Source organism: Rhinolophus sinicus, chromosome 2 (genome assembly GCF_057876585.1).
Source record: "Rhinolophus sinicus isolate RSI-liver-muscle chromosome 2, RSI-T2T, whole genome shotgun sequence".
In the NCBI taxonomy this organism is placed as follows: domain Eukaryota; kingdom Metazoa; phylum Chordata; class Mammalia; order Chiroptera; family Rhinolophidae; genus Rhinolophus; species Rhinolophus sinicus.
In genome coordinates, this window is record NC_142502.1 from 99586869 (window position 1) to 99611152 (window position 24284).

General features: G+C 53.6%; 1 protein-coding gene across 3 annotated transcripts in view; it reads right to left on the reverse strand.

Annotated features, from left to right (window-relative positions):
• Window positions 1-16718, reverse strand: part of GLP1R (glucagon like peptide 1 receptor) — a 34730-nt gene extending 18012 nt beyond the window's left edge. For all 3 annotated transcript variants that reach the window (XM_074332877.2, XM_074332878.2, XM_088795769.1), the window contains exons 1-4: window positions 16559-16718; window positions 8766-8862; window positions 7902-8009; window positions 141-259 (exon numbers count right to left, since the gene is read on the reverse strand). In XM_074332877.2, coding sequence (XP_074188978.1) covers window positions 141-259; window positions 7902-8009; window positions 8766-8862; window positions 16559-16636 — 402 coding nt within the window. In that variant the 5' untranslated portion in view covers window positions 16637-16718. The remainder of the gene's footprint in view (window positions 1-140; window positions 260-7901; window positions 8010-8765; window positions 8863-16558) is intronic.
• Window positions 16719-24284: the final 7566 nt, after the last annotated feature.

The window sequence follows — 24284 nt, forward strand, 5'->3', positions numbered from 1 at the left end:
CACTCTGTGCAAAGCCCCCAGAGGCCGGGGGACGGACAAGATGACCACAGCCCAGCCCAGTCAATGCCCAGGGTCCTCACTCTAATGAAGCTGGGACCCTGCTACCCATCGCTGGCTCAGTGTCCCCATTTTCAACTCACTCTCTCCCCTCGCTTGGACTCTTCGCATTCCGACAGGTCCCTCCAGGGCAGGCTGGAGTTGTCCTTGTACAACCACAGGCCGTCGGCTGTGCAGAACCGGTACACGTGACCCTGCAGCACTGAGGCGAGAGACGTGGGAGCTGAGCCTTGGTCCAATGCCACATGCCTCTTATTCCTCTCCACCCTGGGGTCACCACGCTCCCCCAGGACTGACATATTGGGGTTAGTTACACCTCTTACACATACACACACAAACCATATTACCCTCCCCCACACACACACACACTTGGGCCTTCCTGCCCTGTCATATGCCCATTTGGCCCAGGGACAGGAAAGGCAGTCACTAAGGTGAGGGCCACCCAACCCCACCCTCAGCCTTTCCTCTCGGCTACCCTGCCATGCAGTCTGATGAAGCCATGTCTTTGAGATGAGATGACTCGAGCCCATTTGCACATCCCTGCCACAGCCTCAAATCACACTACTGACAAGGTCAGGCATGGACCAGTGTGGCCCTACCAGCCCACAGCCACCTGCTGTGACTTCTGATTCTCAGGACTCAGTGCTCCCCTCCCTCCAACACTCCTCAAGTACAGCAGATCCAGGGAACAGAGTGGGCAGGGAGTTCCTGAGAGGAAGTGAGAGACACCACCATGCCTCAGGGGCCCCAGTGTGAGGGAGGAGACACCACCATGCCTCAGGGGCCTCAGTGTGAGGGAGGAGACACAGCCCTGCCCTCGGGAAGCCCCAGTCTGAGGGGAGACATGGCCCTGCCTCAGGGAGCCCCAATCTGAGGGGAGACACAGCCCTGCCCTCAGGGGGCCCCAGTCTGAGGGGAGACACGGCCCTGCCCTCAGGGAGCCCCAATCTGAGGGGAGACACAGCCCTGCCCTCGGAGCCAGTTTAAGAGAGATACAGCCTTGCCTCAGTTAGCCCCTGTCTGAGGGGGGAGACACAGCACTGCCCTTAAGAAGTCCTAAGCTGATGAGAGAGACACAGTCCTATTCTCAAAGACCACCTGATTTAAAAGGAATACATAATCAATGGTAGGGACACAGCCGTTGGAGACCCGCCATTAAAAGGCAGTGAGACTCAGCTCCTTCCTTCAAGTATCTCCCAGTACTTGGAGATGGCGACTATCCTTAGGGATCTCCCAGTTTGAGAGGGGGGGAGAGATCCAGCTGCAGTCCTCAGGGAGATCCCAGTCTGAAGGAGAAAGGAAGCATTGTCCCTGTCTAGGGAATAAAGACTGTCCCAGAAAAAAACCCAAAAAAGTGCTCAGAAATGCAAACCAAGAGAGATCAAACACAGGCCCCGCAGAGCTGTGCCCATTCACATTGCATCTGGGCATCTGGATGCTGAGGCCGTCTCCCTGCCATGCCCTACTGTCCTCCTACCCAGGGAGGTGGGTGACCTGTGGCCCCCAGGTTTGCTGAGGGGTCACAAGAGGGGATGAAAGGCTTACCATCTCCCTGCAGGAAAATGTGTCTGAACCCAGGGCTAGAAAACTGGGGCCAGCGGGTGTGTGTGTGTGTGTGTGTGTGTGTGTGTGTGTGTGTGTGTGTGTTTGTGTGGTGGTGGTGGTGGGGCTAGTATTGGGGGAGCAAGGAGGGAAGTTAGAACCAGGGCAAATTTTCAAAGATTTTAAAATTCTAAGGGACTGAAAAATTTTAAAGACCAGCTTTCCCAGCTGTGGGAGGAAGGTGCAGTGTGAGGCAGGTTAGAATGGAGAAGCCGCCGAGGCCCTGGGTGGCAGTGGCTGAGCAGAAGTTTCCAGGTGGAGAGGTAGCAATAAAAACTCTGTGGGAAGAGGCTCATTACATGTGTGCGTGATGGGAGTGCTGCCAGCCCCAGGGCCCACCCCGCTAGGGCACAGGAGGGACGCTGCCATCTAGGAACAGGGGCTCTAGTTTACAGTTCACAAGCCTCCGCCCGCTCACCCACCGTTGTGAAGTGCAAGAGACCTTTACTGCAGCATCTGGTGACAGCCCTGTTCCCACCCTGTCAGGCCCCTGCAGGGTCTGCCCGTCAGACCCTCGTCCTTCGTGAACGCTGATTTCCAGTCACCCACTGCAGCCCCCTGCTCGCTCTTCTCTGTTCTCCTACTCCCTGCCATGAACAAACCCTGAACCAGGCCTCTGTTCAGGAGACAGAAGTATCTGGTAATACAGTGACGTAAGTCAGCTTGCAGCATCACTCCTTCTAGAAGGACCTGCATTTTAAAAGAGACTTCACCTGGAAGAGAAACAAAAACCTGAAAGTCTAATGGCGGGACTTCCGGCAGGCAGTGGGAAGAGCCGTGTCCCCAGATCCCCCCACCCCCAATGCATTTATGGACAAAATCAGGCAAGGACAAAGGCAGAAAAGGGAAGGGACCTGGTCTGATTTTAGCCACTGGAGGGCCCCTCTCAGGCTCCCGAACGTGTCTGTTATCTGCTGGGTGGATGCCTGGGATTCTTCACCAGGGGACAAGTCTTCTGACACGTGGCCAAACCAGTGGTCGATAACCCCAGAGCAGTGATGGGGACTCCATGGGGAATGAGATACACTGACGTTGGAGCCTCCTCTGGCAGTCCGTTTTGAGGTGAGAAAAGAGGGAGGCAGAGGGGCCATGGAAGGGAGAGACATGGTGACGGGGGCACAAACTGTCAAACTACCCATTTACCCAGGACTCGGCCCACGGCAGTGTGGCCCTAATGACACCCACTTGCCACAGCTGGCTCAGGGCCTGCCACTCCGTGATTGCTGCTTCCCGCCCTTTGTGCCCCTTATACACACCCTCCCTGCAGGCTCTGCATTCACAGAATATGTGTTTGAGCTCCTGCTGTATGTCTGACACCTTTGCACACCACAATAGGCACAGTTAATCCCATTTTGCAGATGAAGAAGCTGAGCCTCTACCAGGCCAAGTGACCTGCCCAAGGTCATCCAGCCAGGAAGTAGTGTCAGGATTCAAACCCCCAGCTTTTTGCCTCCAAAGACCAAAAGTTAGCAGCCATTCTCGCTGCTGTCAACAATGGCCATGTGCCATTTCTCCACTGCCCTTCCCGTAGGCTTGGATTGGCCAGTGTCCTCCCAAAGGTCAGAGCCTCTGTTCAGGGCCCGCTGGGGGGACAGGAGGTGGTATGTGAACAGATGTCTGTGTTACTGGCAGAGTGTCAAGGGATCACTTCGTCCCTGAGTCTATATGAGTGCATCTGTCAATTATCCTTCATTAGCACCAAATATTAAAAGCCAGGCCTGGCTCCTGGCTGGGCTGTGATCCCCAGACGCCCATTTTGGCTGGAGGTAGAGTGGGTCAGGGCACAGCCCTGCTTATCAGCCCAGCTTTATCTGGCCCAGGAGCTGCTGGTAAATCAGTCAGGGGTTTGGCTCCGGTCTTGTCAACACCAGGAGGCAGCCGGCCACATGCCAGGAGGCCCAGGGATACTTCATTAAGTCAGACCCTGGTGCTGGAAACAAAACCCCCAATTAAACACTTCCCCTCCCGGAAATTGCAGCGGCGTCTGTAATCAAGCTAACAGCCACCCTTCCACGTGGATGCGGGCACACGGGGCTGAGGAGAGCTGCTCATGAATCCATTAGCTCCTGCATCCTGGCAACAACAGTGGCTGGCAAGGATGACTGGGCCCCCATCTTACAGACTGGGAAGCTGAGATTAAGGGAGGGTAGTCACAGGCCCTCCTCAAAGTGGTGGAATGCAGGTCCATGGCAGGGCTTGAATGGAAGGCATCAGCTTGGGCTGAGGCTAAGAGGCAGTGCATCGCGTCATGGCCCATGAGAAGGCACTCAGGTTCTGAACCACACAGACTCAAGTTCAAATCCTAGTTCTGCCTTCAGCCAGCTACAGGATCTTGGGCAGACCTCCCTGGGCCTCAGATTCCTCATCGTAAAATGAGAACCGTAATGACTTCCCAGTTCTGCAGTGTGAAGATTAGGAGATAAAGCACTGAAGTGCCTGGAATATTGGGAGCCTTCAAAAACATTGTCACCATGGGAGTCCTGCTACTGCCCCCACCCTGATTTCTCAAAAGGGCACCCCTTCTCTGAAGCTGAAGCTCAGGACACCACCTCAGCCAGAACCCCTCCAGCGCCAAGCTCCGGCCTCAGTCTCCCTTTAGCAACCCCGGCCTGCCAGGAAAGCTCCCAGTTCAATATTACTCAAGAGGCACCTGTCAGAGTTTCCAAGAATTGTGAGTGATAGACTGACTACTTTGAAAGCATTTTATGACTCTCGTGTAATTAGAACTAAGCTAACAAACAGGTAGAGCTCAGGAAGGAATGCAGCTAAAGAGAACAGAATGATTCGTAACAAACAAATCAGCTGTTTGTGGGTAAACGGAGGCTGTGGGAAGGCCCCCAGGCAGCAACTGAAGCCACTCCAGCCGACTGGTTTACAGAGAAAATCTTGTTGACACCAAGCATCTCCTTTGAACTCATTCCTTCCTTGACTCATCCGCTCCTGCCCTCTCCATGCAATCCAGAGTCCCAAATTCTAAATTATAGGGGTCCGAATTCAAGAGCTGCCTTCCCTAGGCCGTTGTGTAGCTCAGAGGCCTGAGGCCTGGCCCCACCTCCAAGGTGGTGCCTGGATGTCCTCCCTTCACGCAGGGCCCTCCATCCCCCTTCTCCACCTGCCTGTTCTTTTAGGCCTGACCTCATGTCACCTCTCTGGAAGCTTCCCTGATGCCACACCCCAGGCAGAAAAGGTGGCTCTGACCTCCCTCAGCAGCACCTCCTGCGCCCTTGAGTTGACCTCTTCAGCCTCGTGGCGAGAGGTCATCTCTTCTCCCCAACACACACACACACACACACACCTATGGTCTCACTGGCATTCCTAGCTCCTGACACAGACCTAACCCAGGTGTCCAGTAATTGTTTGGAATTTAATTATTTCACTCATTCCTCTGCCCTGCTCTGTACCCAAGAAGGCTCACCCCTGTGGACAGCATCGCTTGGCTCCCTGCGCTCTACTGGTTTGACTAATGGAGGACAGTGGCAGAAAGTAGGAGAGTGGAAGGAGAGAAAAGCTGGGGTATCTCTCCCTTGTCCCTTCCTACCTTGATTCGGAGGTTCCGGCAATGGCTTCACCCCTCTGTGGCCACAGCCCTGCTGGGTGACCTTTCCATCACCATGACCACCAGCTGTCATGGGAGCCCCACAGTCCCATTCCGGCCCCACTCAGGTCTAAGGATGCTAAGCTTCCCACAGACACAGTCCAAAGACCAAGGTGCTTTATGTACCTTATTGGCCCTTTAGCCCTGTCCAGCCTCTGAAAGTGGCCCCTCCAGTAAATTCTCTTCAAATTCCCAGCTGAGTATGTTTTCTTTGCCAGGACCCTGTTTGCGACACCCCCTGTAACTTCTTCCCACCCCTAACTCACACTGAAGTTTCTCTACAGGCTCCTCCATTGATCGACCCAAGAAAGCTCCAGGACTGCCCCCTTCCTGCTCCCACATGCCCTGGGTGGGGTGAGGGAAGCTCCCATGCCAGCCTCTGCCCAGGGGATGGCCAGGCCAGACCAGAGACAGTAATTATGCTGAGGGAGCCCGTGCTCGGTGTCTCTGTGGATCCCTAACTCAGGGAGAGGGGAGAGGGAGGCAGAGACGGTGATTCTGAGTGTCAAAAAAGGGAGTGAATTAGCTTGGTGACTGGGGGGGGTGAGGAGGCTGGCAGGGGGCCTGTGCAGTGGCCGTTATCTTCATATAGAAAGCAATAAAACTGTGTTCGCTCATAAACGGGCACCACCAGGACCTATTTCCTGCTCAAATAAAATTAAAGGTGATGGATGGAGCCCAGAGCAGCAGGCAGAGCTGGGGGCATCTTAGTGCTGAGTGATGAACCCTGTCCTGCGCCTGGCTCCCAGGGGTCTAGAAGGACAGCGCAGGCTGGCCAAGGAGCCAGTCTCAAACCTTTGGGAGGCAGGGAAAGTGGGTATTGCGGGAGATGGGTGAGGTAAGTAGGGTGAGCAGAAAAAATTAACAGCGACCATTTTCCAAGGATCTGTAACCCCCATCACCTGGCTCTGTCCCATGTCCTAGGTGAGCCAGCTGAGGCACAGAGCGGTCTGGGAATTCACTCAAGCTCACACAGCCACTTAGAACACTAGCAAGCAGAACCATCAGATCATAAGACTCAATTCTTCCATCGACAGGGAGAGGGCAGGCAGCTCACTGCCAGCAGAGGCCCAGGCCATTCAGCTGTCTCCATGCCCAGGAACACGTATATGCATACATATACACACACACAAACACACACACACGCATGCATACACATTCAAGGAAGCGTGGTGTAGCAATGAAACACTGAGTCTAAATCATACTCGTGACTGAGTCCTGGGTCTGCTACTCACAAGCTGTGTGAGCTTGGAAAAGTCACTTAGCATCCCTGTGCTCAGTTTCCATCTCTATAAAATGGGAGGATAATCAGAGTACTGGCCTCATAGGGTTGTTGTGAGGATGAAATGAGTGTAGGTATGTAAAGTGCTTACAGCACTCCACAAAAGTGCTGTGTGAAGGCACCCTCTGTGTCCTAGCCAGGTGCCTGCCCATTTTCAGGCTGACTCTCCCAGCGCCCCTTCAGGGAGAGGCGGGTGTCCTGGGAGGGTGGAGAAAGAGAGAGTGCCTCATTAGGACTCCTGCCGGCGCTTCATCTAACCTGAGTCCTGAGCTCTGAGGTGAAGCTCAAGCCAGGCCCGTCCAGGTGACCTGGTGTTCCACTAAGGGGCCGCCTCCCCCAGGAAGACAGCTGGCTTTCCACAGTATGACCTCATTCTCACACTTGCTTCTGGGCTGGTTTCTGCTTGGTCCCTTCAAGGCACAGTGGTTAAGAGCACAGGCTGGGTTCAAATCCTGGCTCTGCCATTTACCACGTCATTTGGAGGAAGTGGCTTATACTTTCTGGGGCCTATTTTCTCATCTGTACAAGAAGCATAACCACGGGGTAAAGATGAAATAAACAGCCGGCTCTTAGGGCTATTTGGCACAGAGCAGGTGCTCCATAAATATTAGCTATTATTGTAATTATTAGTATTATTATGAGAGAGTGTCTTTTTTCCCCTCACCGAGCTCCTTGAGGCAGGGTGCTTGTCTCCTGTTAGTCTCTCTGGTGTCTTAGATAGATGGGAGGGGTGGGGTGGGGGGCCACACTAACTACTCCTCCAGTCAAAGGTCCCCCTGCAGCTCCTGTAAGTCTCTGTACTCCAGTGACCCTCTCACTTACCTGGTCACACCTTTCCCAGTGCAGGGTGTCCCTACAGTCAGGAGTGAGGGCCTGAGGGACAACCCCACCATTGCCCTGGTCACTACTCCCACCTGGGTTCACCTGACTAGTGAACCTCTGAAGAGTCAGGACGTGGCCAGGTAGGGGGCACCTACAAACACCCACCATACATACATATATATACATCAGAGCAATGACACCTCTGGGTAACGCCCCTCCCTGAACCCCCAGTATCTGTTCCCACCTGGCTCCTTTCCTGACTACTGGATGAGGGGTTCACATTTCTCTCTTAAGTCAGACCCCACACTTCCCCCCACCCCACCTGTTAGCACAGGCCCCAGGCCCAGGTTACACCTGATACCCTTCCCTCTCCCCTCAAAGAAAGACAGGCCGACCACGCATAAGGAGACCGAAAGTCCTTCTGGGGTGGGGAGGGCTGTCTCAGTGGAAAGGAAGCAGCATGCCCCCGGCCCCAGCTCCACCCCCCACCCTGGCCTCCTGGACTTGAAGAAAGGTAGTCCATGTGCAGGGGAAGGGACTCACCGCTGTTGGCCCAGGGCAGGTACCAGGGGCAGCTGACATTCACGAAGGAGCCGGGCAGCCCGTCTGGCCAGCAGGCATAGTCATCAAAAGTCCGGTTGCAGAACAGTCCTGGGTGCAGGGGAACAGTCCTGAGTCCAGGCCTGACCGTGGCACTGCCCCTCTTCTCCCCTCCCCACCATGGAGGCTGGCTGGCAGGGCAGAAACCTGCACCCTGTGAACTGCTGCTAGCACTTGCTATATGCCACTTTCCTCACCCGGCAGGTGCCAAGCAAGGGGACTTGGCCACTTACCAACAGTGAGACTTTGAGCACATTATTTAATGTCTCTGTTCTCTCATCTGTAAAATGGGGGCAATCCTGGTCCCACAGGGCTTTGTGGGGACAAACAGTGTATGCTACATAGATGCCTGAGAATAGTAAGTGCTCAATAAACTATAGGCCTATTCTTAAATTATACATCACAGGTGAGGAGGAAATGGTACCTCACATGGCTGGAATAAGCTTCCTAAGATCACCGTGTTATGATTGTGGGTCAACATTTAAACCCAGGCCTGTCTCCAATATTGTGCTCTTTAAAAACTACTCCCCTCCCCAAATACATTTACTCCTATAAATATGTTGATTGGGTGGGCCTCCAGCCCCTGCGCAGGCCGTGAAGTGCTGAAGAGGACACAGAATGGAAAGGCCAGGTCCCTGCTCCTGAGGGACCCAAGCCGGGGACAAGGGGGAATAGACAGCAATGAGATGGCAGCCCAAGGCAAAGGGCAGACATGGCATCCCAGAGAAGCAAATGATGCCCAGCCGTGGCTTTGGGGTCTTCAAGCCTTCAGGGAGTTGGTTGGTTGAGGGCCCCACCTGGACTCACCTGTGGCTGGGGGTGGAGCCTCAGTCAGGAAGCGTTGGCACTGGCGGCGATATTCTCGCCATTTCTGCACTGTCTCTGAGAGGGACACAGTGGCACCCTGGGGGGGAAGGGCAGAAACGGGGGGCCTTTGGATGCAGCCAACCTCTCTCTACCCCTGCCCCCCACACACTGGGTTTCTTGATCTTCCAGGGACCTCAGAGCCCCAAACTCCACCAGGCATTGGCATCTCTGAGAGAAGGGGAGAACAAATTGCCGCCGCAGAGGGCTCCGGGGAAATGTTTTTACATCTTTATTCCTCCCAGGGGACCGGTGCACAGCCTGTGTGTAGCAGTGCCCAGCAAATGTCTACTGACTTGATGCTGTTGGGGGTGAGTGGGGGAGGGGGAGGGGAGAGTGTCGCATCATGGTCTCATCTGACCTCACCTAGGACAGAGCTCCTGAGGGCCTCGAGCTTTGTGATTGCCATGGGCTCCTTTCCCAGGGCCCATCAGCCTGCCTGTAAACTTCTCACACTTTCAACCATTCTAGCAGGGGAAATGCAGGCCCAGAGTGGGAGAGGGACTCAGTGAAGGTCACACAGCACCCCAAGGAGAAGAGCTGAGGCCAGATCCCGGAGTCCCCCAGATCAGTGACTGTGATGGAGTGTTGGAGGGTGTGGGGTGTGGAGGGATTCAGTGCCTCAGAGCCTGGTAATGCGACTCCATTATATCCCTCAGACACAACCAATGATGCCAGTGGGGGGCCAACACGGACTCCCCCCCACCCCATTTCCCCTTTTAACATAACAACACAGATCAAATATTCAAATCAGCTTCTATCAACTGGAGCAGGAGGAGTCCTGAAAGTTCTAGAACACGGAGACCAGGCCTACAATGGGCGGGATCCCCCGATCTGTGAACAAGGGAATATAACCTCAATTTTCAGATGAGGTGGTAACAGAACTGGCTTTTTAGCAGAGACCCTAATGGAGAATGGTCCCTTCTGAACATTTTTGTGCACTTCCTTTAGATATGTCTTGGGACTGTGTTTCTTTTTCATTCGTATTTTTTCCTGACTAGGCTCAAGATTATAAATATTCTTCATGTAGAGGCTGCAGATGCTGAAATGACCAGGGAGCCTCTTGTATAAAATTTAGGGCTTATACATAATTTAAAACAAAATTTGACTTTTTTGAAATCACAAAAATATACACGTGTGCTGAAATCTAAATAGCTTGCTTTTGGCCTGGTGGTGCTTAATCACTTGCCGGATCTGGTTTCTGAGTAACCCTTCCCCAGTTTAAGCTGAGTTCTGTTTTATAAGACACCACCTGTAAAGACACCTGCTGCCATGTGCTGGTCCCTACAGATTAGGAAGCCCCAAGGAGGGGACCAAGCTTGCTTAAGCCCCAGACACATTCTTGGAGTGAGTGTGCTGAGGCCGGAGGTGGGGCTACCTGAGGGCAAAGTCAAGTGTAATTGTTAAATAAATAAGTTAAGTAAGTAAATAAATAAATAAAATGAACAAGAACTCAAACTCAACAACAGTAAAGGCAGTGGCATGATTTTAGCTATAACTGAGGGGTCACCGTCTTCACCAGAGCCAGGCCTGGTGGATCAACCCCCACCCCACCCAAACCCCTTTTCCTTCTTCTCCTAGTCCCTGAATACAGCAGCTACTGGTGCTGGGAGCGGGGAGAGGCTGGGGAGATTGCCCCTTGATCTCTCTTTCTAGGAGGAAAGCAGGCAGGAATCAAGGTCACTGCTGGGAACTGGGGCAGAAGGTATACCTGGGCCAGGGAGTGGGGACAAGGACACCCATGGAAACCAGAAGTCTCAGGGTGGGGGTGGGGTGTAGGGTTAAGGCTAAGGTCAGCACCATGAAGGCCAGCCTGGCCCAACACCCAGGGAGCTTCGAGACAGAGGCCTCCCTGTCACCTGCTCTGAGCAGCGCTCCAGATATGAAATTATCTTCAGACTGGGGCTCCCTGAGGGCAGGGCTATGTCTCCCCTCAGACTGGGTCCCCCTGAGGACAGGGCTGTGTCTCCCCTCAGACTGGGGCTCCCTGAGGACAGGGCTGTGTCTCCCCTCAGACTGGGTCCCCCTGAGGACAGGGCTGTGTCTCCCCTCAGACTGGGGCTCCCTGAGGGCAGGGCTATGTCTCCCCTCAGACTGGGTCCCCCTGAGGGCAGGGCTGTGTCTCCCCTCAGACTGGGGCTCCCTGAGGGCAGGGCTATGTCTCCCCTCAGACTGGGGCTCCCTGAGGACAGGGCTGTGTCTCCCCTCAGACTGGGGCTCCAATTATAAAATGAATAAGTCATGGGGATATAACGTACAACATAAGGAATATAGTCAATAATATGGTAATAACCATTTATAGTGGCAGATGGTCACTAGACTTGTCGTGGTGATCACGTCATAAGTTATATAAATGGTGTATCACTATGTTGTACACCTGAAACTAATATATATTATGTCAACTGTAATTAAAAATAAATTAAAAAATAAAGTACTATGAGAACACACACACACACACACACACACACACACACACACACACACACACACACACGGCTGTGTCTCTCTCCTCAGAAAGAGCTTCCTGACAACAGGGTCCTCTGTCTTCTTCTTGCACCAGCTCAGAGTCTCGAAATACTGCTCATCACTGCCCCCTGCCCCCCAGCACAAACTACCCAGACCTCAGGCCTCTCCCCAACCTGGTGTTTATGGAAGCTATGTTGTGCCAGGCTCTGGGTGGTGGTGGGGGGTATGAGGGGACACAAACATACAGGACACAGCCCTGGCCTAAGAGAGTCCCCAGGCCACCTGTGGAGGGGTGGGGGGGGTCAAATGCTTTTCTGAACAGAACGGAGAAGGCAGTGGGGGAACGTGCACGGGGAGGGGTTGGGGCAGGGCTCAGTGTAGACTCCAGAGCCCTGGGGGACTCTGAGGACAGTGAGCTGGGGTGAAGCGGGGTGGGTGGGGGAGAGCCTGGGTTAGCAAGGGTGGAGGGTGGGCATTTCAGCAGAAGGCCTACACGGATGCTCCATGGAACAGAGGAAAGCCTTGGACTGATATGCAGGAGGACCTTCTGGGTCAGGGAGAGAGCGGCGGGCAGGAGCTGGGACAGAGGTCTGGATCTGGTCTGGGCAGGGCCGGGGCCACCCAGGGCAGCAGCGCCCGGGAGCTCAGGTGAGCACAGAAACACAGAGGAGGCGGAACAGCCCTGGCTTTGGACTCAGACCTGGGCCTGACCCGGAGTTAATAAATAAGTCCCTCATAAACTAAATGTGTGACCTTGTGCAAGAGTTTTAACGTCTAGCCTCAGTTTACACATGTGCAAAGTGAGAATAATAGTCCCTCCCCACCTAGGCTTGTTGCAAGGATTAAGTGAGCTAATGCTTAGAACAGCCCCTGGCACATGGAAAATGTATAGTCAAGGATTAACCAACTCCCAAAAGGAGGAGATGAACACATCATCTGCTTAATTTGTGACATCTTCCAGCAGCGACCAAAGGTGGTAGCAAAGCCAAGTGGGATGCTTGGGACTCCACGCTGATGGACAGGGAGCTGCAAGGAGAGGCAAGGCCCTGTTCAACCTGCCCCTCCCCCATGACATTCTCCTGTGATGTGACTCTCTGCTCCAAGCCTGGTGAGGTGGTGCTGGGGCTGTGGAGTGGTGGGGAGGACACAGCAGGGGGTGACCCTGTCCCTCACAGGGCAGCAGAGCTGGCCCGGAGAACAGGGCGGCAGTGGGGGCCTGCAGGGCCAGGGTGAGGGCATGTTGGCAGGTTTTAGAATCGGGACTTAACCAGGCTTCATGGGATCTCTCTGAAGGGGGTGAAGGCAAATGGCAACAATGCCCAAGGTGGAGGTTACAATAAGGAGAGGGCGTCTCTCAGATTCAGGAGTTTGGAGAGGAAGCAGGAGGTGAGAAAGAGGATGCCAGGAGGGAGTGGTGTGCAAGCACTGAACAGAGAGTCACAAACTACCCAGACCTTTGGCCTCCTGGTTTAAACCCCAGCTCTGTTTGTTAATATGAGACTGACTGATTAGACACCCTTTAATCTTCAGGGGCCTCAGTTCCCTCACCTATAAAATGGGCACATCATTCTTCTCAAAGAGTTACTGCACAGATCCATCAAGCTAAAGTAGGTGAAAATCTTTATGAATTGACAAGCCCTGTACAAGTGGGCAGTGTGAGGAGGAAGAAGAGCAGAAAGGGAAGTAGATGAGTAGTCGCTTCGAGGTGATGGCCTTTCCCACACCCTGGGAGGGCATTCTCTCTCCAAAGACTGGCTGATAACCTGAACAATTACTCGTACAGTTTTAGTTCGCAATGTGACTGCATCAGATTCTTTCCTTTTCTGGGAACTTTTTTGATTGAAGGGGAGGAGGAACGAGACCTTGCCTCTCTGGGCCACTGAGGTGGGAATAACGGGAGAGGGCCTCCCAAAAGGAGAAAGACGGCTCCGAAGACAACCATCTTCCTCGAGGGCTCTTCCTGGGACTCCAAGCCTCCTCCAGAGCCCAAAGCATCACCCCGGGCCCCTGCATCCTGGAGGGGTGGGGCTCTTAGACCTCCCCCCCCTTTTTTTAAGAGCTCCTGATAGGTGAGTGGAGGGACAGGGAAAGGAAAACTGCACACACATTCTCACCCACGCTGTTGAGCACTTGCTGACACACTGACACATTACCTAGAGTCTCTCTCACACATGCAAACCCACACAGATGTCAGGTACACACTCACATGCAGAGACTTTGCCCCTAAATACACACACACACACACACACACACCTTGACTGACATACACTTAACTCACCCTGTCACATACATATATACAGAGAAACAGCCACTCATTCTGTCACAAGCACCTCTCTCACCCACACACGGACACATACTGGAAGACACCCAGTCACACACTGTCTCTCTCACACACACACACAGACCTTCCCATAGGTACAGCATCTCACATAGGGTCATAAACACACATACACTGTCACAGACAATTATATGCTGAGATGTTTCACACACAGTGACACATACAGGCAGACTGCCACACATAGGATTATATACAACTACACAGAGAAACAGGCTCATACCCCTCACCCCTTGGTCTCTCTCTTTCTGTCTCTCTCTACCTGTCTGTTATTGTATCTCTATATCTCTCTAACACACACACACACACACACACACACACAACACACACACACACACACATACACACGGGAATCTGCCTAGAGTAGAGGCAGGCCACAGCTAACGCACTGGAGAGCAGGATGTGACTTCCTGCTTGCTCCTGCCCCTGCACCCACCGGCCGTCCCTGTCCTCACTGACCACTGTGCACCCTGGACTCCCTCCACCCTTCACAGGAGTGCAGAGGCCAGGCCCACAGCCCTACTCTGCTGTCCTGGAGAAGGCTTTCAGATTTCCGAGGACAAACAAGTCAGTTCCCCCAAGCGACTGAAGCTGCTGTCTCAGGGCGCCAGTGTCTCAGTCCTCTCCATAACCCTGTATGGTCGAGCTGGTGACACCTATTTCTGGATGACAAAACTGCGGTTCGGACGGTCAAGTGTCCAGCTAACAACGGACCCGATAGTTGAATTCAGGTTTGTCTCGTTCTAATTTTGGGTGTCAAAGGACTGCCTGTCTCCTCAGTAGAACAGCTCCCTCAAAGGGGTCTTGGAGAAGGAATAGGGCTAGAGGGTGGGTGGTCCTTTCCAGCAGCAAGAAAGTGGCCCAGGTCTGCTTCTTTAGAGCTCAATCAGCCATCGCGCTGCCTGCAGGAAGCTGTTTCCAGCCTGGTCAGGCCTGATAGAGGAGAGCTCACTCTGTGATCTTCCTTCAGTCCCGCTGGGATAGGCTGGAATTAGGCACCAGCCCAGCCCTGCACCCCTGGTTCCTCTCTAAACCGCTGGGTCACTTTATACAGAAAACCCTTCTTTTCTGAGCTTTTGTCCCCCCCATCAGTGACACGCAAGGGAGAGGGGAGTCTTACAAATCTCATGAACAGAAAATAGAATGTGAAATTTACCATTTTTAGAGTCTTATACACGGGCATGAGGTTGTGTCATAATTATTGCAGTCTAACCTCAAAGTCCTGGTCGCTCAGATCTCCATGGTGGCCAGGGATGCGCAGGGTCCCCAAGGAGAGCATGCCCCAAAGCTGCCCTCTCTCTGCTCAGAGACCAGCTCATCCTGCCCTTCTCTGCTCCGCCCCTGCCCCACCTGTTATGACCTCAGGATATTCGGCTTTTGCCCTTGGCCCAGGGCTGAGAATTGAGGGGATCAGAAGACATGGCAGGTTCAAGAAGCCTGACTCCTCTGGGTAAAGGAGGAGCAGACAGGCAGCCCCCAGAACCACTCCTCTTCCCTTAATCCAAACCAGTTTTCAAACTTGACCTGGAACAGGATGGGACCCCTAGCCCAGCCCAGCCTAGAGGAGGGGTAAAGGTGAGAGAGAAGCAGGTAATGGGTCTGCAGTCCTGGCTCCAGAAATATCCCAAGTGCACTGGGAAGCCAAAGCCTGGCTGAGGGGTTGGGGGAAGGTGCTATGGGAGGGAGGGTGTCTCCTGCGGCTGTCCTGGGGTACAGGGAGAGGGAAGAAATCTGGAAAAGAATTTGGGGCCTGAAAATGGCCTGGCCCCTTAGCTGGGAGTTACATCCGTCCACATTTGGATTCTTCAGGGGCAGAGTCATCCTCGGCCAAGGCAATGGCCCCTCACCCTGCCTCCCACCTGTGCTGGGACACATTTCAAAGCCTGTACAGGTCCACTCCCCAAAGCTCTCGGTGTTTTAGGTCTGAGGGTAGGGATGGGAGGCAATGGGAAGAGCCAGTTCCCTGACACAGGACAGGCCACCCAAGCCTGTACCCCCTCTCTGCTCAAGCATCTCACAGCAGCTTTGCACAACTTCCCTGTCCAAAAGCAGGCTGCCCATGGATGGCTCCCAGCCCCGGAGCCTGGAGGAGGGAGGACAGTGAAGGCCAAGGAGAAGGGCTTTGGGGTCCACCCTGTGGCCTGCTCTCCATGACACGGAGGAGGTTACGGTATCTGTGTGTCCCAGTATGTGCTCTGGTGTGTGTTGTCAATCAGGGGGGCTCAGGAGGGCTCAGGCCAGTGTGTGAGGGGGGCCTGGCTGCTTCCAGAGGAGCAGGAGGCTCCGGCAGTGTGTTTGCCGCAGGGGCTGGGGGTGGGGTGGGGTGGCACTCGAGTTCCATCTGGGAGGTCACAAGGAAGGACAACAAGCTGCCACCGCAGGGTCCCTGGGGCTATGAGTTAAAGGCCGTGCCGGGGGGCTGGTGAGGGGGTAATGGAGCTGGGTGTCCACACCCTGGCTCTCTCTGTCCCCCAGAGTCATCTCAGGGTCTTTGACCAGCGAGCGGGCAGGCTGCGGGGAGGCACTGCGGGGCAGGGTCAAGGCGCAGTGGGAGACGTTGAGGTCAGGAAGGGGGCGAGCCTGGGCTGGGGCAGGGCGGCTGGCACGGGTTTCCGAGGAGAAGGAGTTGGGAAAGTGTCTGGGGAGCCGCGGCACAGAAGTCAGCGCCAGGCGGCCGCGGGGCAGCTGGCGCCCTGGCAGAGGGGCCCCGGCGGACAGGAAGAGGGTGCCGCGCCCGGGATGGGGGAGCCTCCCGCGGGCTAAGCCGCCTCGGTCACCCAGCCCAGAACGCCAACTCCCCGCTCCCTACTCCCCTCGAAGCTTCGGGTCCGTCTGCCTGCGGTCGCGGAGTTTCGCTCAAGTCCCGCCGCCCCAGCCAGGACCCGCCACCCGCTGCGCTCCCGCCTCCCCCCTGCCCCGGGCTCCTCGGCCTCACCTGGGGGCGGGGGCCGGCCCTGCCCACCGCCCCGAGCAGCAGCAGCGCCAGGCGGAGCGGCCCGGGGGCGCCGGCCATGGCGGGGCGCTCAGGACTGAACCATCGCTGCCACCTGCGGAACCGCGCGCGACGACTAATCCCGGGCAGGCGGCCAGCGGCGGGCGCGGGGGAGGAGCCGGCGCGGGGCCGCCCCGCCCGCGGGAGGGGCCTGGCGGGGTCCCCGGCCTTCAGCCCCGGCCGGCGAAAGCCTCCCGGCCACCCCGTTGCGCTGCTCAGCCTGTCCCGGCGGGTTGCCGCCCGGCCCTGCGCCCCCCACCGCCGCACTTCCTCCCAGGTGCCGCCAGCTAAGGAAAGCCCAACCGCCCCACACCTACTCAGGGTACGGAAACTTAGGCCGGGGGAGCCCATGGGACTGGTCCAAGGTCACACCGTCACTCAGACCCTTCCCAGAAAGTGTCACGCTAAGAACTGCGAGTGACTAGAAAGACTAGCCGGGTTACTTAACCGTTTTCCAAGACCTCTTCTTATTCCCGAGCTCTGTCCCGCAGGCAGCCCTGGGACAACCAAGGTTGGGGAAGGAGAGGGGAGACAACAGATGGATGGCTGGAGCCCTGATGGTGGGGAGTGGTTCTCCCACTTCTGCAGCCCCCACGGCCCCTGCTCTGAATCACTGGGCTCTGAGAATCCTGTGTCGGTGCGATAACATGTGCCCATGGCTCTTCCCTGTGACTCCTGTGTCTTTGTCTCCTCGTATTTTACCTGCTTTTGTGTCCACCCCCACCCCCAAACGCAGCAGGCTGTGGGAGAGCGTGCTAAGAAGATAAGGAGGCACTGACTTTGTTACCTAGTAGTGCCTGTGAGGATTGGGGGTGGGAAAGAAGGATTACCTTCCACACCCAGCAAAGAACTTTGATGTCACTGTGGGGAACGGGGGCGGCAGCAGCCCTCAGCCCTGGACCTGCCATGGGACATGTCTGGAGCATTCCAAAGGGAGAGGGAATCTGTTGGAGTAGCTGTTCCTCAGGGAAAGAACAGAACTTTTCAAAGCCCAGAGGAGGCTGGCTCTGTCAGGGGAAGGGGCGAGGGGACTGGGAAGAGGTGGGAGACAGCTAGTGGCATGAGCCAGGGACTCCCGTTCAGCAAGAGGGGCTTCCTCCCCAGCTAGCTCTGTCTCCACTACCCTGGAGTCATTTATTCCCTCCTCTTCCCAGAAGTCAGTTTGACAGTCACCTCTGTGTGTCATTTAGCATTAGTTTGTTCATCTGCACTTGACAGAAAAGCCCAAACCACAATGGCATAACTGAGGGCGGCGTCATGTAAAGCTAGGCCAGAGGTTCAGCTCAGGGTTGGAGCAGTGGCTGCCTGGTCCTCAGGGTCCCAGGCTCTTCTAACTTCCACCATTCTCATGGTGCAAGGCTTCCTTCCACGTGGTGATCCATGGTGGCTGCTCCAGCTCTGACCAGGATATCCAAATTCCAGCCAGCAAGGAGGAAAGGGGAGAAGATGGGTACACCTCCACCCATAAGGCACATCCTGGAAAATGCAGTTGTCAGTTTCGCCCACTGGGCAGAACTAGACACGTGGCACCCTTAGCTCCAAAGGAGGCTGGGGAAAGTGACTTTTATTCTAAGTGATCTCTGGCAAAGTTAATATTAGGGCTTTTATTACTCTAGAGGAAGGCTAATGCGGCTGAGCCTCAAACAACGCTGGGGTTAGGGGTACTGACCCACGCTGTTGCAAATCCACGTATAAATAACTTTTGACTCACCAAACACTTAACTCCAGTCATCCCTCCGTATCCACAGGGGATTGGTTCCAGGACCGGCCACAGTTACTAAAATCCATGGATGCTCAAGTGTCTTCTATAAACTGGTATAGACCAATGGGTACAGTTGGCCCTCCGCATCTGTGGATTCGCAACCGAGGATAGAAAAATAGTTTTCTTTTTCTTTTTTTTAAATTAAGATTTATCGGGGTGACAACGGTTAGTAAAGTTACCTAGGTTTCAAGTGTACAATTCTGTAATAGTCAGAGGAGAAAAGTTGAGAACCGTATGATTTCACTGATATGTGGGATATAAAACTGAAAGCAACAAAGGAACAAGACAAAGAAAGAAAAATACTGTCTTCGGTCTGCTGTTGGTTGAATCTGCAAATTCGAAACCTGGAGATGTGTAGGGCCGACTGTATATTTATTGAAACAATTCTGTGTATAAATGGACCTGTGTAGTTCAAACCTGTGTTGTTCAAAGGTCAAGTGTATATATCTAGATAGATAGATGGATGGATAGATTATAGATAGATGATAATAGATAGATAGGTAGGTAGGTAGATAGATAGATAGATAGATAGATAGATAGATAGATAGATAGATAGATGTTGGGAAACAACTTGCCGGCTCTGTGATACCAGGGTTGGGGCATGGGGAGAGGAGAGGAGAGCGGAAGCTAAGGGGCTAGAGAAAGTATTTACACAGAACTCTGCCTTTACTATGAACATATCAACCTCCAAATTACATTTAATCCAGAAGTACGTATCTATGGAATATCTGCCATGTGCCAGACACTGAACTAGGCCCTCAGGGGTAGAGTGGTGCTAAGTGGTGCCACAGCATCTATCTTCAGGGAGATTCCATTCTAATGCAGGAGAAAGACATTAAATAAGTGTTTTTTGGAGCCATTTAGCTTACAATTACACTCAGAATTAGCACTGCTGGGATGATAAGCAGATGCTGTATAAGTCCTGCCCTCCGCGCTTTAAAAGACCACTTTCTCTCTGCGGGGTCGGGGCTTTCTGTGACTGGGAGGAGACTTTTGTGTTCAGCCATTGCAGGGCAGGCACCCCTAGGAGCAGTTCTCAAGCGTGAATGGACATGAGTGGATGGATAAACACCCCAGTTCCTCACCACTTGGACAGGACAACTCAGGTGTGTACGACAGTCTCCCAGAGGTCCCAGAGGGGTGGAGCCTCAGCTTCCCACAGTGCTAACCTGCCTGTAATGCACCCAGTGTTGGCTTCCTTCCCTGGCCAGTCTCACTTTCTAACAGTAGGGGACTAGTGCTTCCTGAGGACACCTCCCAAATAAAAGTAAACTACTCGTCTGAAATCCTCATCTCAGGGTCTGTTTCTGGGAGAGCCCAGCTGAAGACAGTGGGCATATGAGAGTATCCAGGGATGGGAGCTGGGCCCCTAAGCCCAGAGGCATTTGGGTGGCAGATTATTTAACTTCTCTTTTTAACACTTGGGGGTCCAAAGCCTCTGAGTTTGCTCTGAGGCTGCCCCTTATTTCGTATGTGCCAATGTGGATTGTAATTGTCTCCTTCTTATTACACCGAGGCTCCAAGAGGGCCAGCATGCTGTATTTCAGCACTGGCACAGGTCTGTGCCTCGTAAGTGCCCAGTGTTCACAGACACTTCCTGGTTCTGTCTCCGGTATGACGGGTGATACCAGGCGCCTGCCATGCCCTGGTGCTTCTGTGGATGTGCCCTGCAGCTGCTGGGAGCTTGTGTATTAGGCATTTGTCAGTATTATTCCTCCAACTTGTAAGGTAAGTAAGCTTCAGAGCAGGTCCAAGGTCTGGTTCCGTTTTTCAAACAGCTGCTCTCCCTCCCTCCTTATCCAGTCTCCTAGAGGATTGTTTTCTCCAACCCTTATCTGACCTTGTCCCTGAGCCTAGCGATTGTTTCCCCAATCCTCCAAATTCCTTAACATCTACGGATTCTCCTTAGATCTGCTCCCCACTTAACCTCCCAACTGGACCTCTTGCAAGTAATTCTCCCATCTCTTTGCACATGTGGTTCCTTCTGTCTGAAGTGTCCTCACCCACCCTGCCTGCCTGAGCTCCTGCTCATGCTTTAGGACCCAGCTCAGGCAGCTGCCTGTCTAAGAAACCTCCTCTTATCCCTGCCCCTCAGTGCCCCTTTGGACAGCACAGATGCTTTAGTCAGCAGTGAGAGCCCTGGAAGTCTCCCTGAAACATGGTTCTCCCTCAGGGTACCCCAAATCCTACCCACCCTCAGAGCCTCCGTGGAGGGGTCACCCCCACCTAGAAGCTTTCCATGATTGCACCCCACACCCCAATTTTGCAGGGCCCTGGTCCCTTGTGCTTACCGCCATCTGGGCACTTTGGAACCCTCTTGAATGCTGGTTAATTCCTCGGCTTCCCTGAGTAGGGATCTTGTTTTACTCACTTCTATACCCACAGTACCCAGTGCCGTACTTGGCACATACATACGAGGTGTTCAGTGACTCTTGTTCAAAACAACAGATGGAATGAATTGAAGCACTTACTGTGTTCTGTCACTATCTCATTATGACTTTCCCTCATTGGATTGTGGGCTCCTTGAGGGAAGGATGTTTCCATCTTTGTCTCTGGATATCCAGTGTCGGCACAGGCCCTGGCCCATAGCAGGTGCTCAGTGATGTTTTCCCCCATGGAAATGTGTCAATCCAAATATCCATGGAAGTGTCTGGCACATAGTAGGCGCTCAAAAACTTATCAAAAGGAGGATGTGCTGGGAGAGAGAACAGATTATATACTGGGGAGTACGGTCCTCTCCTCTCCCCACACTGTTATCAGGGCCTCTCGCTCAGGCCCTGCTGTAGTCTGAATGTTTGTGTCCCCCAGCCCCCAAATTCATATGTCGAAATCCTAACCCCCCAATGTGATGGTATTAGTAGGTGGGGCCTTTGGGAGGTGATTAGGTCATGAGAGCAGAGCCCTTGTGAATGGGATTAGTGCCCTTATAAAGCAGACCCCAGAGAGCTCCTGCGTCCCTTCCACCATGTGAGGACAGAGAAAACATGGCCATCGATGAACCAGGAAGTGGGCTCTCACCAGACACCAAATCTACTGGTGTTATGATCTTGGACTTCCAGCCTCCAGAACTATAAGAAATGCATGTTTGTTGTTTATAAGCCACCAAGTCTATAGCATTTTGTTGTAGTAGCCCAAATGGACTAAGACAAGCGGTCCAAGAAGAGAGGGCAAGAAGCTCTGTAAGAACAGAGATTTGAATGGATGCAATACTATTTCCTAAAGTAACAATAACCATGAATAAAAATAATAGCTACCGCTTCTCAGCCCCCTCCACCCCCACCCCTGCACCAAGCCAGGTGTTGCTGAGTGCTTAGTGTGCCCAATCTCCTCCGGTGTTATGACCAAGTACTGTTATGCCCATTTTATGGCTGAGGAGACCAAAGCTCGGGGATGAAAAGTGAGTTGCTCACAGAGCAGGGCTGGCATTCGTCGTAGGCCCACCTGCCCCCAAAGCTGGTGCAGCAGCTCCGATGAGCAGCTGGGTCTGTGGCAGAGCAGAGGGTGCCAGTTTCAGCTCTGCCAGGCTGTCTCGGGAGCACCTCCCCTGTGGCTTCCTCCTCTGCAGCCCCGAGTTCTGGGTCCTGCTTCTGAACCCCCATGCCCACAATGCCCACAGCTCCTCCTGTGGTCTGAAAGTGGGGCATCTGCAGTTTCCATTAAGAAAACTTGGTTTGACATTATCTTCAGAAATGGGAAGCGGAGCAACCGATGTGTGCATCTGAGGGAAAGGTCCTGCAAGGCCCTGTCCATTTGGAGACACCCGAGAGCAGGCCACCCACCCTCCTCTGTCTCTGGCTGAGGGAAACCCACTCCTTAGTAGGAAGTCCCGGCCAATGGATAGGACAGAACCTTTCACATGGGGGAAGATGGAGAGGGAGGAAGGCGGGAAACTGAAAGAACAGGCAGAAAGAAAAAGGGAAGGAAGGGAAGGGCAGGGGAGAAAGAATCGCTAAAAAATAATCTTTTCCAAGTTCAAGTTACTTTCCAAGCTCCAAGTTCCTAAGGAACTTCTTTATTTTCCAAAAGTGAAGACCATACCCCTCTTCTGGGTGACTGGACAAGGAAAGAGCCCACATCTTTTAGTGGAATATAAACACGCGCGTGTGCGCGCACACACACATTTTAGAGTCTTTTGGTCTTGGGTTCAAATCCAGTTCAATCACTCACTGAATATTTCCAAACCTCAGTCTGACGATCTATACAATGGGGATAATAATAAAGGCCAACATTAACTGAGCACCTGCCTTGAGACAGGCACTGTCCTAGGAGCCCTGTGAGTGTTCCTTTAATGCTCACCACCGCCTTCACCTTAGTCATCACCAGTAGTGAAGACCTGCTGCTGGGAGATGGCAGAGACCACAGGAGTGAGCTCAGGAATCTGCCTTCTGCCAGGAGCCAAGAGACCGTGGCTGCCAGCAGCTCCCGGGGTCAATGGCATGTGTTGGGAGGATTCCCCTGTGGGCAAAGGCTCCGCCCTCTGTCTCCTGCTTCTTTTCTCGGACCATGTCCTTTGCCCCTGACCCAGGTCTTCTGGGAGTAGCCCTGGGTTGCAGAGTGGCATCATTTGAATCCCGATTTTTCTAATGAGGAACCTGAAGCACAAAGCAGTGAAGTAACCAGCTTTGAACGAAGATGGTTCAAAATAGCCCAAGACAGCCTAGATGCAAACCCACCTGCAGAATTGGGAGACAATCAAGAAGATCTCTGGCCCAGAATCTGGCACAAAGCAGTGTTCAGTAAATGGCAGCATTGCTGCCACTGGTATTTCTCCGGCCCTCCATCTTCCCAGCTGTTGGTGCACCAGCTGGGCCAGACCTCAGTAAGGCCACAGATACAACTGCTGATGCCCAGGGGCTCCAGCTCAGTGCATCCCTTCCTGGCCCAGGTGGCCACAGCCTAGTCTCCCGGCTCTGGAAGAGCCTGGGTGGACCGAAGAGGCCCTGTCTCCAAGACAGTATCACGATCATAGCCCCTATTCACCAATCCAGCTGAGTTTCCCAGGTGCTGGGTCCTGTCCAGCTCTGGGCAGTCAGTTGGGAGGATTTACGGCCTCTCCAGCTACGGTGATTATTGCTGTCTTAGGTGGAGGCAGCACGCTGTATATCCCAAGTGTCACGGCATCGTTTTCATTACTGACTCCTCTGTCGAGAGGAGAGGAATGCTCCCTCAGGGAGGGAAACTAAGTCCCACAGAGTCAGAGGATTTGCTTGAGGTCAGTTAGTAAAGTGTTGACAGGGTCTGTACCCCTCTGGACCAAGGAAGAGAGAAAAACATGTGGTGAGAACAGTACAGGTCCTCTCTCTTCTCCACATGGGGAGGAGGTGAAAGAAAACCCAAGAGAGGGAGACAGTCATGGGGAGAGGGCCTTGCTAAGAGTAGTAGAACCAGTGAGGGTGTCAGGTGTTACCCTAAGAGCCATCTGTTCTCTGAGCTGGCCGAATGCTTCCCAAATCTGGGCACACACAGCTTGTGTTGTTCGTTTCCTGGGGGCTGCCATAACACAATACCACAAACTAGGTGACTTAAACAACAAAAGTTTATTCTCTCTCAGTTCTGGAGGCTAGAAGTCAGAAATCAAGGTGTTGGTAGGGTTGGTTCCTTCTGAGGGCCGAGAGGGAGAATCTGTTCCAGGCTTCTCTCTGAGTTTCTGGGAGCCCCGGGCACTCCCTAGCCTGTAGATGGTGTTCTCCCCATGTCTTCACATCGTCTTCCCTCTCTGTGCATGTCCGTCTGTGTCCACATTTTCTTTTAGTGTAAAGATGTCAGTCATATTGGATTAGAGCCCGCCCTAAAGATCTTATTGTAATTCAATTACCTCTGTAAAGACCCTATTTCCAAACAGGGTCACATTGTAAATTACTGGAAGTTTGGATTTCAAGACATCTTTCTTGGGGGATACAAGTCAAT